This window comes from Oryctolagus cuniculus, chromosome 13, assembly GCF_051225735.1.
Source record: "Oryctolagus cuniculus isolate XC-2025 breed Fujian yellow rabbit chromosome 13, ASM5122573v1, whole genome shotgun sequence".
Taxonomy (NCBI): domain Eukaryota; kingdom Metazoa; phylum Chordata; class Mammalia; order Lagomorpha; family Leporidae; genus Oryctolagus; species Oryctolagus cuniculus.
In genome coordinates, this window is record NC_142879.1 from 27,575,656 (window position 1) to 27,592,421 (window position 16,766).

Consider the following 16,766-nt stretch of genomic DNA (forward strand, 5'->3'; position numbering starts at 1 on the left):
TTCTTAGAAGTCTTTTTATCTTGCAAATCGTGCAAATTTCACATGATGTCCCGTAATAGGTGTGTGTGTCTTTTAGTAGTAACACAGTATCTCTCTCTCACACAGAGTCTCTGAGGCTCAGGAAGATGCACTATACATGTCTGACAGTTTCAGAACGCCCTCCCCTCTGTCCCCACCCCACACACTAGGCCACATTTCATCTGGGGTGCAGATTCGCAGGAGTCACGTGGGAGAACAGGCATTCCAGGCAGCTTTTGGTGGCCCAGGCTCTACTGGAGATGATACTGTAGGTATTTGCTGAATTTGCAAGGTACCTCTCTGAATTATATGAGCAATTGGTGACATAAATCCACCTGAACAAACCTATACTCACTTCTAACAAGGGACCGTATGAGCACAGACTTGAGGGGTAGTTCTAGTCTAGCACACTCAAAACTGTTCATCTCACATGCCTCTGAGCTGTCTGGGTCCCAGGTCCGTTGTCTTCTTGGACACAGAAATAGTATTCTGTTTCTCTCAAAGTCGAATTGGTTCTTTACAGAGTTGCCTGGAAATTTTAAATAATTCATGTCAAGTGTGAAACCCAGCTCCTTACGTATGGTAAACAGCCCGTGCATGTTAGCTGCTATTTGATTGTGGAGACTATCATCACTGCAGTGTGTGCCTACTGTGAGCAGAGCAGCATTTGTGCATGCAAAGCGCGGCCTGCTGGTGGCACGTTCAGAACAGATGGTGAAGAAATAATTTTGCGTCTGGAATTGTGAGCAGGTGAAAAACCTTTATATCAAACTAAGAAATATGAGTATATACTGCTTGCTGTATGGTGAAGGTAAATGGAATAAGTGAAATTTTTAAGCAAAAAGGTGTTTAAAAATGAAACCATTAACTATGCTAGTGGGAAAATGGATTTTTTTTTTTTTTAGTTTTACATTATTTAGCAATGTGGCCAAAGCATAATAGTTCTATGGAGTATTAGTGCCTAGTGTGGTACCTAGTTTACACTCCCTCTTATAGCTGCTTTGTGTATCTTGCTGGAATGAATCTGATAGGTTCAGACCTTTTTATGGAGGACTGATTATATATACATGCCTGATTAAGCAAGACATTCGAATGTTACTTAATGGTCAGTGAGAAGCCATTTAAGATTTTTGAACAGGGAAATGATGTAATCCATTGCGTGCTTTATTATACTGGAAGGAAATGTACAAAAGGTTATATTTGATGACATAACTATAGTCAGTTTTCTGGTTTTGCTTTTTTACAGTTGCTAAACACGTATCCTCTCTAGTAGCACACTTCTGAAAGTAATAGTGGCTTTCTGGGGGAGGTAGGGAGTAGGAGTGGGAAGTATATCTGAATCTGGGAAGGGGTAGCGTTGAGTCACTGAAATACAGCCCCTCGGGATTATCCTCCATGAGAATCCCTATTTTAGGGAACCCCAAGTATCAGAATCATGGAATGTAGAGCTAAGTTTAACCCCAAGATCTTCAGATCTTCCTTTCACATTATGGATAAGTGAATTCCTGAAGATTCAACCCAGGACTCTAGATTCCTAGCCCATTTTTCTTTCTATCCTGAATTACATGAAAACTGCAGAGGAAACTTCATAGGTGAACGCACTTAGGGAAGTTTGTCCTATATTTGTCGTCTTCTTTGCTGCAGGGTCACGAGCCTGAATGTTTTTGGCTCTACTCTTACTAGATGGTACAATTCATGTAAATCACTAAGATAAAACTTTTAGGGATGGATGTTTGATGTAGAGGTTAGGGCATCACTTAATGATTGCTTACTTTGCATTATTTGAGTACCTGGGAGTCATTCAACAGCTGGGAGATATCTGTATGTCTGTGCCCTGCCTCTACCTTTCAAAGAAATAAATGAATTAAATTAAAAAATTTTTACCACCCAAGAGGCAAATTACTAAAAACATTTATGTTTTCACCAGTCTTTTTTGTAAACATATACTTTTAAATTAGAAATCTGTTGTTTTCTAGCTTTTTTTAAAAAATCATATATATATATATAATTTACTTACATACATAAATCTTATGTGAAGACATCATTTAAAATGGTTGTGTCCCAATCATAGAGATGTCCAGCAATGTTTATGATTAAGCCTCTGTTGTTAGATCATTCTTATTTTCTCAAACCGGCAACTATTTTACAACTACAGATGGTTCTATAGGAGCTGTCCAGGTATTCACACAATAATTTGGATTAATGTTTTTTTCTTTTTACTGCCTCACTGAGGGCAGGTAGTTATAGAATCCAGGTTATGATCTGGCACTTGAAGAGGACAGCAGGTTAGAGAAGTGCTGGGTGCCAGGGGCCATGGTTTCATGCTGTTAGAAACCCAGGAAAAGGTAACTTGAAGGAGTTTTGTGCAGTAGAGTAATTTCAGTATTTTGCATAGGAATGGCTGTTTTGTCTTGTCTTGTCCTCCATGACCTTTGCTGCAAACCTTGAAGTCCATGCTGTTCTAGAACTTCCTGGTGTTCTTACACCATTGGTGTATTAAACAGTGGTTAAAAAGACTGGATGCCTACATGCCCCTTCCGTTTATTACCTTCTGCCTTCCAACCTAACTGCTTACAAACTTTAGGATATTATGAGTTGTAGAATACCTATCGTCAAATTAAGGGTATTTTTTTCAATCAAGTGGGAATGGAAGGGTGGAGGTTGGCAAGGGAAAACTAATTGAATGTCATCAGGAAAGGATGGACAAGAAGCCATCAAATAACGATGTAAGGTCCAAAAGTTGCTGATTTGTTCAGGACGCTGGAAGATGATACCTAAAAACTCTCATTATGTGTAAATGCTTGTGCTGGGGAGAAATGGGCATAACAGAAAAAACTGTAATTTGTAAATATTCTAAGAGCTCTTATTTTAGCCAGTAGTTCCAGTTGTGGCTTAAAACAATATATCTGTACTTCTAAGTAACAAAATGAGTAGATTTGCATTTCATATGCTCTTTCTTAGTTGAAAACCATTGATTATGTAGGGGATGGACGATGACACTGCTGTATGACATTGGACAGGGCTTTTCACCTCCATGGTTTCTAACCTCTTAAGTAAAAGGATGATTAATATTGCTGTTGATAATTTTTGAAGTTCCTTCTGAACCTAATGAGTCTTTATTTTTAAAACAAAAGAAGGCCTCTGAGGTAGAATTGGCTATCCCTTCTGAAATCTGAAAAATTAAGCAAAATGCTGATCTTGTAGGTTCATGGAACTTTTAAGTACAGCATCTTGAAGGTGTCCCTCTATCAACTAAAGAACAAATGTCTCAGTTTAATATATGACTGCATAAAAAAAATGCAACCACAGTAGGTGACCAAAGGGATAAGTAACTTTCAGGAATTTTGAAAGCCCAGTAGTATTTAGTATATGCTCTCTCAGCATTAAAAAGGTCACCTTGCTAATACATGTTAATTTTGAAAGTTTAATTGACCTTTGGAATTTTAATATCAACCTTTTTTGGTATGTTTAGAGGTTGGAGCCATCACGGAAGAAACAGAAGCCTGTGACTGGTGGAGTCTGGGTGCTGTCCTCTTTGAACTTCTCACTGGCAAGGTAAGCACTGACCTGGACGGTTAATAAATTGATCCAGATGCTACCTTGATTTCCAATTGGGAACGTTAGCCTTTGCCTTTAGTTTTTAGGTCAGGGACTAAGTAAGAAAAGCTTTGGTGCCAAAGGCAAGCAGAGTACTGGAAGTCTTATCAAGATTATAGATTTTTTAAAAAGTCAAATTATATTTCTTTGAATAAATTGTTGGTAAAATTGCATCACAGTGATACTTAGGTATAAGACTTAAATTTTTTTTTCTGAATTGGTGAGTCTGCTACTATCAGATCTTTAAGGTTCATTAGTATTAGATGTATTAGAATTCTCTGGATGTTTTAAATATCTTGTTTGGAGCCAGGATGGAATTCTGATTTTAGAAAATTAATGTAGATATTAAAGGTAATATCTTTTTTTCTCAATACTATAATTTTTTCCTACTTATACTAGCATAACGAAAGAATTTATACAATCTCCGATAAATAAATTTTATACAAAGCTTTCTTTAAAAAAATATTTTCGGGGCTGATGCTGTGGCATTGTAGGCTAAGCCTTTGCCTGCAGTTCTGGCATCCTATTTGGGCGTTGGTTCATGTCCAGGTTACTCCTTTTCTGATCTAGCTCTCTGCTTATGGCCTGAGAAACAGTAGAAGATGGCCCAAGTGCAAGGGCCCCTGCACCCATGTGGGAGACCCAGAAGAAGCTCCTGGTTTCAGATTGTCCCAACTGCAACCATTGTTGATATTTGGGGAATGAACCAGCAGTTGGAAGACCTCTCTCTCTGTCTCTCCCTCCCTCCCTCCCTCTCTCTCTCTTTCTGTAACTCTGCCTCTCAAATAATTAAAAAATCTTTAAAAAATTATTTTTACTGTATTTGAAAAAGAGAGAGAGAGAGACAGAGACAGAGAGACAGAGACAGACATGTCTTCCATTAGCTAGTTCACATATCTTCTATTAGCTAGTTCACTCTTCAAATGCCCTCAGCAGACAGGGCTGGGCTAGACTGAAGCCCAGGAGGGTCTCCCACATGGGTAGCAGGAGCCCAGGTACTTCAGCCATCACCTACTGCCTGCTATAGTCCACATTAGCAGTCAGTGGAATTGGGAGTGGAGGAGCTGAGTTTCAGACCAGCACTCTGACACAGCATGTGGGTGTCCCTAACAGTGTCTTAACTGCTGAGCCAGATGCCTGCTGTAATAACCTTTACATATGATGTTTGAGATTAATAGACTTTAGTAAAGGAAATGAGCAATTATGCTCTTTTTGTAAAATTTATTTATTTTTAAGATTTATTTATTATTTGAAAGGCAGAGTTACGGAGAGGCAGAGGTAGAGAGGTCTTCCAATCCTTTGGTTCACTCCCCAGATGGATGCAATGGCCGGAGCTGCACCGATCTGAAGCCAGGAGCCAGGACTTCTTCTGGGTCTCCCACATGGGTGCAGGGGCCCAAGGACTTAGGCCATCTTCTACTGCTTTTCCAAGCCATAGCAAAGAACTGGATGGGAAGTGGAGCAGCCGGGATTCGAACTGGTGCCCATATGGGATGCCAGCACTGCAGGCGGTGGCTTTACCTGCTATGCCACACAGCACCAACTCCAAGCAGTTACACTCTTAGAAATAGTCAAGTACCTTCAATGTGTGGATAATACCAACTTAACGACTGTTGTGAAGTTGACATGTGTAAATCAGCTTTGTGTACATTTGAACTATAAAGTGCTATACCAACATGAATTATCAACACATTCTGAAAATTTGAAGATTTAATTTTAAAAGAACACCGATTATTTAAGAGATATTAACTCCCATGTTAGTAATGTAAATTTTTCTGTTATGAGTCATTCATCTTATCATGAAGGGAAAGGGAGCTGTAACATACTGAGCTCTCTGTGACCATGCTGATTGTCTGCCTTTGTTTCAGTTAGAAGTTCTGTGGCCTCATAGCCCTCAGGCTCAATTGCTTAGGTGGAACTGTGTTAATTATTATACTTCCAATTGAGGTAATTGTTAAGCTTTCTGTACTTGCTGTCCATAAATCCTGTGATGGATTAGACAATGGTGTTATTTGGGATAAGAAGTGTTCCTGATTGATTGTTTCAGACTCTGGTAGAGTGCCATCCAGCAGGAATAAACACTCACACTACCCTGAACATGCCAGAATGTGTCTCTGAAGAGGCTCGCTCACTCATTCAACAGGTAATTTAATTGACTTATTGGCCAAGTTTATCAGCCATGCAACTTAGCAGAGCCTGAAAGCTCCAAAACTTTAAAAGAAATTAGTTTTGAGCAAGAGAGACTCATTTATGATTGCACATTCAGAACTTATACTGTGTATCCTTAGGCTTCTGCTCTTACTGGAGTATTGGTAGGATCAGAGAAGACAGAGAAGATAGTTAAAACTTTTTTTTTTTTTTTTTTAATGAAGGCTGATGGTTAGTTCCATATGTTTGTGCTGGTGTGAGATTTTAGTATTGCTTTTAGCTTGTGTGGGCTGTTCTATTTTTGCTATTGATTTTGTAACTGTTTATGAATAGGTATTTTTAATCTTTTAAATTTACAAATAGTGAGGGGCTACTCAGGTTGATTAGGAGAGAACTGTTGTTAGAAAATCTTGTCAAGTTAGATCATTCTACGGCTTCATCCATATGGAACTTGGACATTGATGTTAATTCATACAGTTCTGGTGGCTTTGATGAAAGAATATTGATAATAGAAGGTCAGTATCCCAGCAATGGGCTTGGAACTCAAGCATGCTTCTTTTATTCATTCCCAATATTTAAAATACTCCTCTAGTTTTTTTTAATTTAATTTAATTTATTTTATTTATTTATTTTTTATTTTTTGACAGGCAGAGTGGACAGTGAAAGAGAGAGAGAGAGAGAAAGGTCTTCCTTTGCTGTTGGTTCACCCTCCAATGGCCACCGTGGCCGGCGCGCTGCGGCTGGCGCACCGCGCTGATCCAATGGCAGGAGCCAGGTACTTATCCTGGTCTCCCATGGGGTGCAGGGCCCATGTACTTGGGCCATCCTCCACTGCACTCCCTGGCCACAGCAGAGGGCTGGCCTGGAAGAGGGGCAACTGGGACAGAATCCAGCATCCCGACCGGGACTAGAACCCGGTGTGCTGGCGCCGCAAGGTGGAGGATTAGCCTAGTGAGCCGCGGCGCTGGCCTCTAGTTTTGAATAATGAGTTTTGTGCAGTAAACTGAAGACTGCTAGTTTTGTAGAATGTTAGGCTTATAGCAAATGAGCAAGAATGGTCAGGCCTGGGTTCCTTATAGTTTATGAAAAACATAAAGGAAAAGGTTATTTGAAAAAGAACAAGTAAAATTATTTAATACAACATGTTTTTTAAAAAAATAATCAGGGAAAACAAATGAACAGCAAAGAAAAAAGGATTGGGAAGAATCTGTTAAGACAATTAACTGGTATTCTCATAAAGAGTGATTTTGGTGTAATTCAGCAGATATTTAATGCAAGGACAGTGTTATACACTACATAGATAAGACTCAGAAATAACTGACACAAGGTAGAATTTGATAAAGGCTATCAAAGATGTTTAAAAACTATTTTGGCAAGTAAAGAGAGAAGGTGTTACAGTCAGTGCAGTGCAGGAAAGATTTTATGGAGTTAATATTATTTTTGCTGGACCATAGACAGGATTTAATCATGGCAAGGGAGTGTGTGGGGGAATTGGCTAGGTGGAATGAACAGCTCAGACAGACAATGAAGGAATCAGAAAGACTCAGTTTAGGAAATGAAAAATCTGGTTAATCTGAGGTGGAATGCTTACTGTAAAGATGAACAATAGTAGTATGTGAGTGTAAAAAGGGAAACTGTGGTTCTTTTTTATAAACACCAAGGTAGAGTAGTGGTGGTAGTTCATTCATCAAAAATTTGAGATTTGGAGATTTTGTACAGAAGAAAGAGAGGATCAGAGTTGTACTCGAAAGATCACTTTACCCAGATTCTGTAAAATATAATCAAGTTGGAAATACAAAGATGAGAATACCCCAGTCACTTTGGATCATCTTAATGGAAAATAATGAATAGCTATTCATTTGATCTCATCTTATTTGGGGGCACAAGGTAAGCATTTTTTGGTAAATAATTTTAAAGAAGGATAATAACTGCTGGTTTTTGTTGTTGTTGTTGTTTGTTTCTTTTCCTTAAAGAAATAGTCAAGTTATTGAGGGTAGAATTACCACAATAGTATGTCATGTTCTGTCCCTGTCTTTATTAGAACTTAATAGGAGTCTAGGTATGTTAAATCCCAGGATGCAGACACCATAACTTAGAGTGGAATGAGTCTTCGTCATTGGCCTGCCTAAGGAAACCACCACTCATGTTGAGGAAACATCGTCAGGAAAGGGAAAAGGGGGCTCTTGACATGATTAGCAATTTGTCATTTTGACTTTCCTCTTCCACTACCTCACAGGTCAGAGGTTATTTAAAAAAAAAATCAAAAATGATTTATTTGGAAATAATTATTCTGCTTTGATGAAATTCTCTCCTTTTTGGTCTCTCAGTTCCTTGCTTTGTTCTTAGATTTCATAATCCCCTGTCCCCATGGTTCAGTCATCTGTCCCAGTCAAGTGAATGGTGCTGAAGTAAATATACTTCCTCTCGAAGTGCAAAACACTCCTCAGGTGTGTTTGTGCTTTGCAGCGGTTAGGTAATTGTGGCACAGTCGCTTTCAGTTAAAAGGTATTATGTGAGGAGACCCAAACAGACTTCTGTGCCCTGCGGCTCAGCTCTATCACCTGTTCTTGAAGGGGGACGTTAGCAGTGGCTGTCTTGGATGCTGTATCTGGAATGTGCCACTAGCTGACACATTCTCTTCACCAACAGAATCTTTGTGTGATCTCTGTTGCTACCTGTTACAGTGTGTAAAATGGCAGGATAAGCAAGATAGTCATGCGTAAACCAATTTTGCCTTTGTGTATGGATTTATATTTGCAAATATGTGGAGAAATCCATGAACTAAGTAAATTGACTTCAATAAAAGTCAAAATATGAACCTTTGGAATTTCACATTCGAAGTCATGTTTTAGAAAGAGTGGGTAGAAAAGCCAGTTGTAACAAAGCTGAAAGAACTGATATGTTATATATATATATATATATATATATATATATATTTCCTGAAATATTAAAGAATATAATGCTAGACCTATGAATAGACATGAATTTGTTGATTGTGAAAACAGGTTTGATAGACTTAGGATATTTCTATATGTTTTATAATAAGAGCTTTCTCTTAACACATTTTAACAGTTTCTAATATAAAAATTCTTTGAGTAATTTGTTTCACTAAAGAGTAATAGGAGCATTTTGTATACTAGACATAAGAATTCCAAGTGAAAAGACAAGTTAGTGTTTTGAAGTATATACTTCATTCCCTTTATGGATTTGGTAATATTGAAGTAAACTAATAGATTCTTGGCATTTGTAGATCGCACATTCATCGAGTAGTGTGATATGGATAAGGCTTAGATTTTGGAGTCAAAATTCAAACCCTAACATTGCCATTTGCTACCGATATAAAACAACTTACTTAATTTTTCTGAGCCTCTTCTCATCTGTAAAATGCAGATAATAAGAGTAGCTCGTTGTAGAGTTGTTGTGAATAAAATGATCTATATTAAGCACTGAGAATAATGCCTGGCATACCATAAATGTTATACAAAAGTTTGTTATTATTGTTGTTGTTATTTAAGATTTATTTTTTATTTATTTAAAAGACAGAGTTACAGGGAGAGGAAGAGAGACAGGGAGAGAGAGCTCTTCTATCCACTGGCTCCTTCCACAAATGGCTGGCCAGGATGAAGCAAGGAGCCCAGAGCTTTCTCTGAGTCTCCCACGTGGGTGCACGGGCCCAAGCACTTGGGCCATCCTGCACTGCCTTCCCAGGCATATCAGCTGAATCTGAAGTGGTTACAGCCAAGCCTTGAACTGGTACCCAAATGGAATGCTGGCATTGCAGGTGGAGGCCCAACCTGCTACATCACAACATTGTTTAAAGTTCATGACAATCATTTTTAATTTGATGATGCATTTATTTGAATTATAAGTCTACTCACATAAGAATAAGACAGCTGCTTGTGATGCAGGTGAAAAGATCTAAAACAGCAGTGGAATGACACATAAGAGGCAATCCACTGATATTTATCATATAAATAGTTGAATTAATGTATATGAATGATATAAAAAGTAGAAGTAGAGAAAAACAGGGAAAAAAGGAAGAAATTTTGGTTAAGTTTGAATAGTGGAATTTCCTATATATAGGATCATTAATGTTGTGAAGAAATAATTAAATATTTCAGTTGCACTTGGCAATATTCTGTAGGAAGAAATATTTATTGTAGGTGTATTCTCAATTTTGAGTGGCTGTGGCTGCATGAAGGAGGTAGCAAGTACTGTCCCATAAAAAATTATTAAGTTGGATGTAATTACTAAAACCATGTTGTAATCCTGCAGTAACCACTAAAATACCCTAAAACAAACTGGTAAGGGAAATTCAGTAGAACTAAAATGGTACAGGAAAAATAGTTAACAGTTACAAAAGAAAGCAGTAAATAAATAACAAAAATGACAATGGGAGACAAGTAGTAAAGTAGCATATATAAACCTACCATATCAATAATTAGATTCAAATCATTAAATCATTAAATTCAGTAATTCAGATGTCTGCCCTTTTTTGGGCAGACATTATTAAATTGGGTAAAAAATTAAGATCCAACTCTCTTATATTTCAAAAATCTCTTAGATAGACTATAGAAACAGTAACCATAGAGAGAGGGAGTGGCTATATTAAGTACAATAAAGTAAATGGTAAGATAAGAACCCTACTAGAATTATGTTTCATAATGATAAAAGAGTGAATACATAGGACACTATTAGAATTACAAATTACTACATGCCAGTAATGGCCTTAAAACATGTGAGATGGAATCTAATTGAATTGAAAAATAGACAATCCACTAAATACTAGATGGAGGCTTTTTTATCCCATTCTTAATAATTGATAAGAAATCAGGGAAGATTTAGACAACTCAACATTGTTAAACAACACTTACTGAAATGTATAGAACAATGCATCCACTGACTCAGAATACATATTTTACCAAGTACCTAAGCTTCAATATAGATGATATGCTAGGCCATAAAACAAGTTTCAGTATTTAAAAGGATTGAAATCACATAATGTACTCTGACCGTAACACAGTTTTTAAATTAAGAATCAGCAATAGAAAGAGATTTTCTGGCTCATAAATATTTTGAAATTAACACACTTCTAGGTTATGTATGGGTCCAAGAAGAAATCCTAAGAAAAGGTAGGAAATGTTTTTAACTGACTGAAAATGAACATACAGTACACCATAATATGTAGGATGGAGCTAAAAAAGCAGTTCTTAAAGAAAATGTATGGCTTTAAATACCTATATAGAGAAAAAAGAAAAGTTCTCAAGTCAAAATGTAAGTTTGCACTTTATGGAACTATGGAAAGAAGCAAAATGACTCCAAAGCAAGTAGAAGAAAGGAAGCAGAAGTCAAAAAGCAAAATTAGAGAAGAATCAAGAAAATCACAAGTTGTTTTTTTAAAATTGTATACAAGTTTTCAAATTGTATATGAAAAGGAAGAGAACCTAGAATATCTAAAATTTTGAAAAGAGAGCAAATTTGGAGGACTTACACTGATAAAGCCATGATAATTAAGACAACAGTGTATTTTTTAATAAATGGTGCTAGGAATCAAATATTCACATGCTAAAAACAAAATGAGCTCAAACCCTTACTTCACACTATATACAAAATTTAACACAAGTAGTTCATAGACGTCTGTGTAATATATATAAGCTAAAGCTATAAAAATCATAGAAGAAAACATAGGAGAAAGTCTTTATGACTTTGGGTAATGCACAGTTACTAGAAGTGACACCAAAAGCATGCTCTCATAAAAAGAAAAATATTAAATTAGACTTCATTAAAGTGAAATACATTGCCCTTCCAAAGGCATCATTTAGAAAATGAAAAGACAACTCACAGACTGTGAGAAAATATTTGCAAATCTTCTATCTGATAAAGAACTTGTATTCAAATGTAGAAAGAATGCTTGTAACTCAAGTTAGACAACTCAGGTGGACAAAAGATTAGGTGTTTCATTAAGGAAGCTGTAAGGACATGAGAAGATGCTCAACATCTAGGGAATGCAAATTGGAACTGTAACAAGATACCACCAATACCCACCAGAAAGACACTTATCAGAGAGACAGTGGCAACTGTTGTTGAGGGTATAGAGAAACCAGAACCCTCACACTCTGCTGGTGGGAATGTAAAATAGTACAGCCACTTGAGAAAAGTTTGGCAATTTCTTAAAATTTTAAGCCTAAACCTAGCATGTGAACCAGCAATTCTATATCTAAAGATATGCTTGAGAGATGAAAACATATCCACACAAAGGCATACACATGAATGTTAATAGCTACATTATTCATGGTAGCCCCAAACTGGAAAAGTCCAAATATCCATTAATTAATTATTGAATGGATTAACAAAATGTGGTATATTCAACCACTGGAATACTATTCAGATGTGACTAGGATCATCTATTCACATAGATAACTGCTATACGGTGGCTGTTAATACCTGCTATACTGTGGATGTTAATTCCTGCTATACTGCGGATGGGTCTCAAAAACATGCTAAATGAAAGAAGGAGCTGCAGAATACTACACAAAGTTTGTGATTTTATTGACATGGAATGTCAGAAAGGGAACATTTATAGGCACAGAAAACAGCTCAGTGAGTACCTGGGACTGGGAATGGGAGTGAGGAGTAACTGCAAATGGCATAGGGAAATTTTTAGCATAATCAGAATGTTCTAAAACTGGTTTATGATGATGGTTATGTATCGGTAACTTAACTAAAAATCATTAAATTGTACAGTCTCAATAGGTGAACTTTTTATCATGTAAGTTATCCCTGTGCAAATCTATTAGGACAGGAATCTGAGGGTGCATGAGTGTCTGAAGGCATTTTCTCCCAGCATGCCCAGCAGCCAACATCATCATATATGACTGCTTCATTTTCTCACATTACTAGCAATCTTGTTAAATGTTACATTATTAACTTTCTTTATACTTGATTCCTTTTTCTGAAGAATTCAAGCATTGATTCATTCACTGGATCATGAGTCAGCTATTCCAAGAAAGTGGTTTTGGAACTGGAACTAGCTTATTCAGACTTTAGGTAGAGTTCAGTACCTATATACAGTGAACATGTAGAGTTCAGTACAAATCAAAAGACATTGTGCCTCCCAGACTTCCTGGTCATGAAGTACCTGGCTTTCTCAGAGTTTAGTGCGGTGTCTAATTATTCTCATCATGTACTCTTGGAACAGGGCATTGGCAGGTGTTACTATCTTATTACACTATATGAGGACGAGGAAAACAAAGTGAGTTACTCAGGGTCATGTTTCAAATCAGTAAAAAAGCCATAAACTCAGTTCAGATATTCCTCCCCACCCCACAGCTAGAACCTTTCAAGAAAACATAGTCAGGTGGCTGCTAATCAAGTCCATATGTCACTGGGTTGAATTCAGTTCTTTTCTCTCATATATTTTGTTTTCCTTTGATTTGCCAGTTGGATTCTTGTTGCTCACTAAATTCTTATTTTTTAGCTCTTGCAGTTCAACCCACTGGAGCGCCTTGGTGCTGGAGTTGCTGGTGTTGAAGACATCAAATCGCATCCATTTTTCACCCCTGTGGATTGGGCAGAACTGATGAGATGAACCCAGAGCAGGGTTATTTTCACCCAATATGATTTTCTGTGTGACAGGCACAGTCACTATGGAGCACCAAAGCATCTGGATAAAGACCTTTGAGGAAATGGAAGGAAAGGCTAAGAGAGATTCATTTGCAGTTTCCACCTGGACAACATATTAGTTAATCTTGTCACGGGCTGTTGTATGCACACCTGTAACTGAGGTGTGACTTTAATGTAATTTATATTTGGTGTCGCGGATGAGTTGTAGAGCCAACTAAAGGAACAGTGCTCTTCCGAAAGTTCTCTGATAAGAAGCTCTGAGTGCAGCATTAAGTTTTGCTTGAAAGAAGGACCCTTACATGGCAGCTAACAGTGCTTTGCGCTAACTAGGATTGGTCTGATTAAATTAATATGGTGAATAATACACTAATGTGCTTCATGAAGGCTATCATTCATGGGACTTACACAGTGCGAAAAAGGAATGTACACATAATATCTGAGCAGAAACTGTACTGTGATGCTGATGATTAACACATCTTGAATGTGGTCCCAGGTTAATTCTGTGAGAAGAAAACACTCTTGTGTTCTCAGTTTTGTGCTTTGTGACTGATACTTGCTTATGTAGAGAAGAGTTCATGGAAACACTCACTTTTGTCCTCTTCCATTTCATCTTTCTTTTCCTGTCTTTCCAGTTCATGTTCTTCAGACTGCTGCTAGCACACATACAACAGAAAAGGGAAGGCAGTATTTATTCCTCCAAATTATATCAACTTAATAAAACTAAGAAATCATGATGTAAAATAAACATGGTAAACATTTAGATCTCTCCTTCATTAAGTAGCTTAATATTTTTACTTTTAATATTTATTATTATTATTGTTATTATTATTATTTTAGGTCTCTGTTCCTTTCTTTTTGGATTACTGGTTTCACTTGGTTCTCCTGTTTGACTCTGTTTTACCTGTGGGCTTTGTGTCCCAAGAACCAAAGGATCTCATGGAAATGCACTTGAATGGCAATCCTATTTTATTACTTAGAGTGATGAGGCCTCCAGGTTTGAACTCCTGATGTACCTGATGTACCTGATGTAGGGAGAATGAGTAGTCACACATCTCCAGACGTTTGCATTTGTTGTTTCTTTTTGTTGCTAAAGAAATTACAGAAATTTGTAAAATGCTTTAAGTGTTAATGTCCGTTTTTTAAACTTTATCCAAAGAAGAAAAAGTCAGTCTTTCAAAGTTAGAAGTCACCAGAAAGAATTGAAATTTGCTGTATGTTTTAATCTTTGTATTTTCGAAATCTGTGCAAGAAAGAATCCATAGCTATCCAAGAGCATTTGCAAAGCTTTCATCTGCCCTTGACCAGATCCTCCCACCAAATTAAATGGAAACAGAAAATACTTCAGTGAAACAAAGGAAATGTGCAAGCATTTTTCCTTTTTCTATTATTCTGCTCCCTGTTTTCCTTTTTGGTCCCCTTGTAACCCAAACGCCAGCTGAAGGGCTGCAACAACACCAGGTTGGGAAACAGGTCACTAGGATCATAGCTCAATCAAGATGACATCACTCCCTGGAACTAGATTTCAACTCATCATCCCCTGGCCTCATAACAGGAACTCATGCAGGTGAGACCTAAGAATGACTTCCTGTGTAGGTCTGTAGGAAGTCTGCAAGTACTTAGCACTGGCCATTACAGAACTTCCTTCCAAAAGTGCCCTCTGACATGAAGTAGGACTTAACAACTAAGGTGACTATCCCTGCCCTACCATGTGATTTGGATCCCTTGTATTCAAGGGATAGTAATGTCAAAACATGTTTGTGAGGTCAGTCTGTGAACACAATTCCACTGCTTTAATTTCTCCCTCTTTTTCTCTGTTTGGAGCCTGTGCTTAATGTAAATAGTACCCTTCATAATCATGGTGGATATAAATTATTTTGGTAATAAACACACAGGGTAAATGACTGGGGTTCAACCCAAGTCTATTTGATGACTTATGCATGTTTTAAGCTCTAATGCTGTGAGTGCTTCTGTTTTTTGTTGCTGCAATAGATAGATAGATAGAGATATATTTTTTTTTAACTAGAGGAGTAAGTTTGGATCAAAAGTCATAAAAGAGAATTTCACTTAGTATTTCTCATTTCTTAATTGTAAAACAATATATTGTAAAACTCACCATTTTAACCATTTTTTATTATCTTTTTAAAAAAAGGGCTTACCTGTTTTAAAGGCAGAGAGAAAAAACTCTTCTATCTGCTGGTTCACTCCTCAGATGATTGCAACAGCCATGGATGAGTGCAGGCTGGGCCACACAGAACCCAGGAGACAGGAACTCCATCCAGGTCTCCCACATGGCTGGGAGGGTCCAAGTACTTGGGCCATCCTCCGCTGCCTTCCCAGACACATTTGCAAGACACTGAATTGGAAGCTGAGTAGTTGGGATTCAAACAGACACTCTGATCTGGGATTCTGGCTTCACAGGCAGCAGCTTAACCCATGGTGCCATTAATGCTGGCCCCTATTGTAACCTGTTGTAAGTATATGATTAAGTTGCCAATGCCATTCACTATTATTTTACAGTGCTCTTTATAGAAGGGCTTTTCCAGACAGGTTGCTAATACTGTTATGGTACAATGCCGCTTGTCTTAAGATGTGATATAAAAACCTACCATTTCCATTTCACACAGGAGTTAAGTTAAACTACTTAAGAATAAAAAAATGCCATCATTTTAGCAATTTGTTTTAAATGTGATATGTTAAGATTATTTGAGACTTAAATATTTTTAATGTGTTACAATAACTGAACTCTTGAATTTTATTTTTAATTGATAATAATTGTGTGTTTTTATCTTCTACAATGTTGTATTTCAATTCATTTATATATTGTGAAATTATCAAAACAGGTGTGAAATCATCAAAACAGGCTAATTAGCATTTAAAATCTACCTTAGCTATTTTGAAACATATAATACATTATTATTAACTATGGTCACCTTGCTGTACCGTGCATCTCTAGAACCTATTCCTCCTGTGTAATTGAAACATTGTATCCTCTGACCAGTGTGTCCCATTGTGCTACCTACCTCTGTACCCCCAGCATCTGGTTACAGTTTATCTGCTGTTTACTTTTTTGAACTAATTGAACTCTTGATAATATATTCAAACTTTGTCTTAAAGTTTTTTAAAAAAATTTTTTGACAGGCAGAGAGCATGAGTGAACGAGCTCCCTCTACTGGCTCACTCCCCAAATATTCACAACAGCTGGGGCAAGGGCTAGGCTGGAGCTGAAGCCAGGAGCCAGGAATGCGATGCAGGTCTTCCACATGGATGGCAGGAACCCAATTACTTGAGTCACCTCCCTGGTGTCCCAGGGTCTGTCTGGAGCTTGAGCAGGGATTTAAACCCAGGAATTTGGATGAGGGGTGTAGGTATCTTAACCACTA

The 16,766-nt window shown here is 37.3% G+C and overlaps 1 protein-coding gene across 5 annotated transcripts in view; it reads left to right on the top strand.

Annotated features, from left to right (window-relative positions):
- The window catches only part of RPS6KC1 (ribosomal protein S6 kinase C1), a 186,261-nt gene extending 171,758 nt beyond the window's left edge, over positions 1-14,503 (top strand). For all 5 annotated transcript variants that reach the window (XM_002717514.6, XM_089312180.1, XM_017347788.4 and 2 more), the window contains 3 exons: positions 3,491-3,573; positions 5,663-5,758; positions 13,241-14,503. In XM_002717514.6, coding sequence (XP_002717560.1) covers positions 3,491-3,573; positions 5,663-5,758; positions 13,241-13,351 — 290 coding nt within the window. In that variant the 3' untranslated portion in view covers positions 13,352-14,503. The remainder of the gene's footprint in view (positions 1-3,490; positions 3,574-5,662; positions 5,759-13,240) is intronic.
- Positions 14,504-16,766: the final 2,263 nt, after the last annotated feature.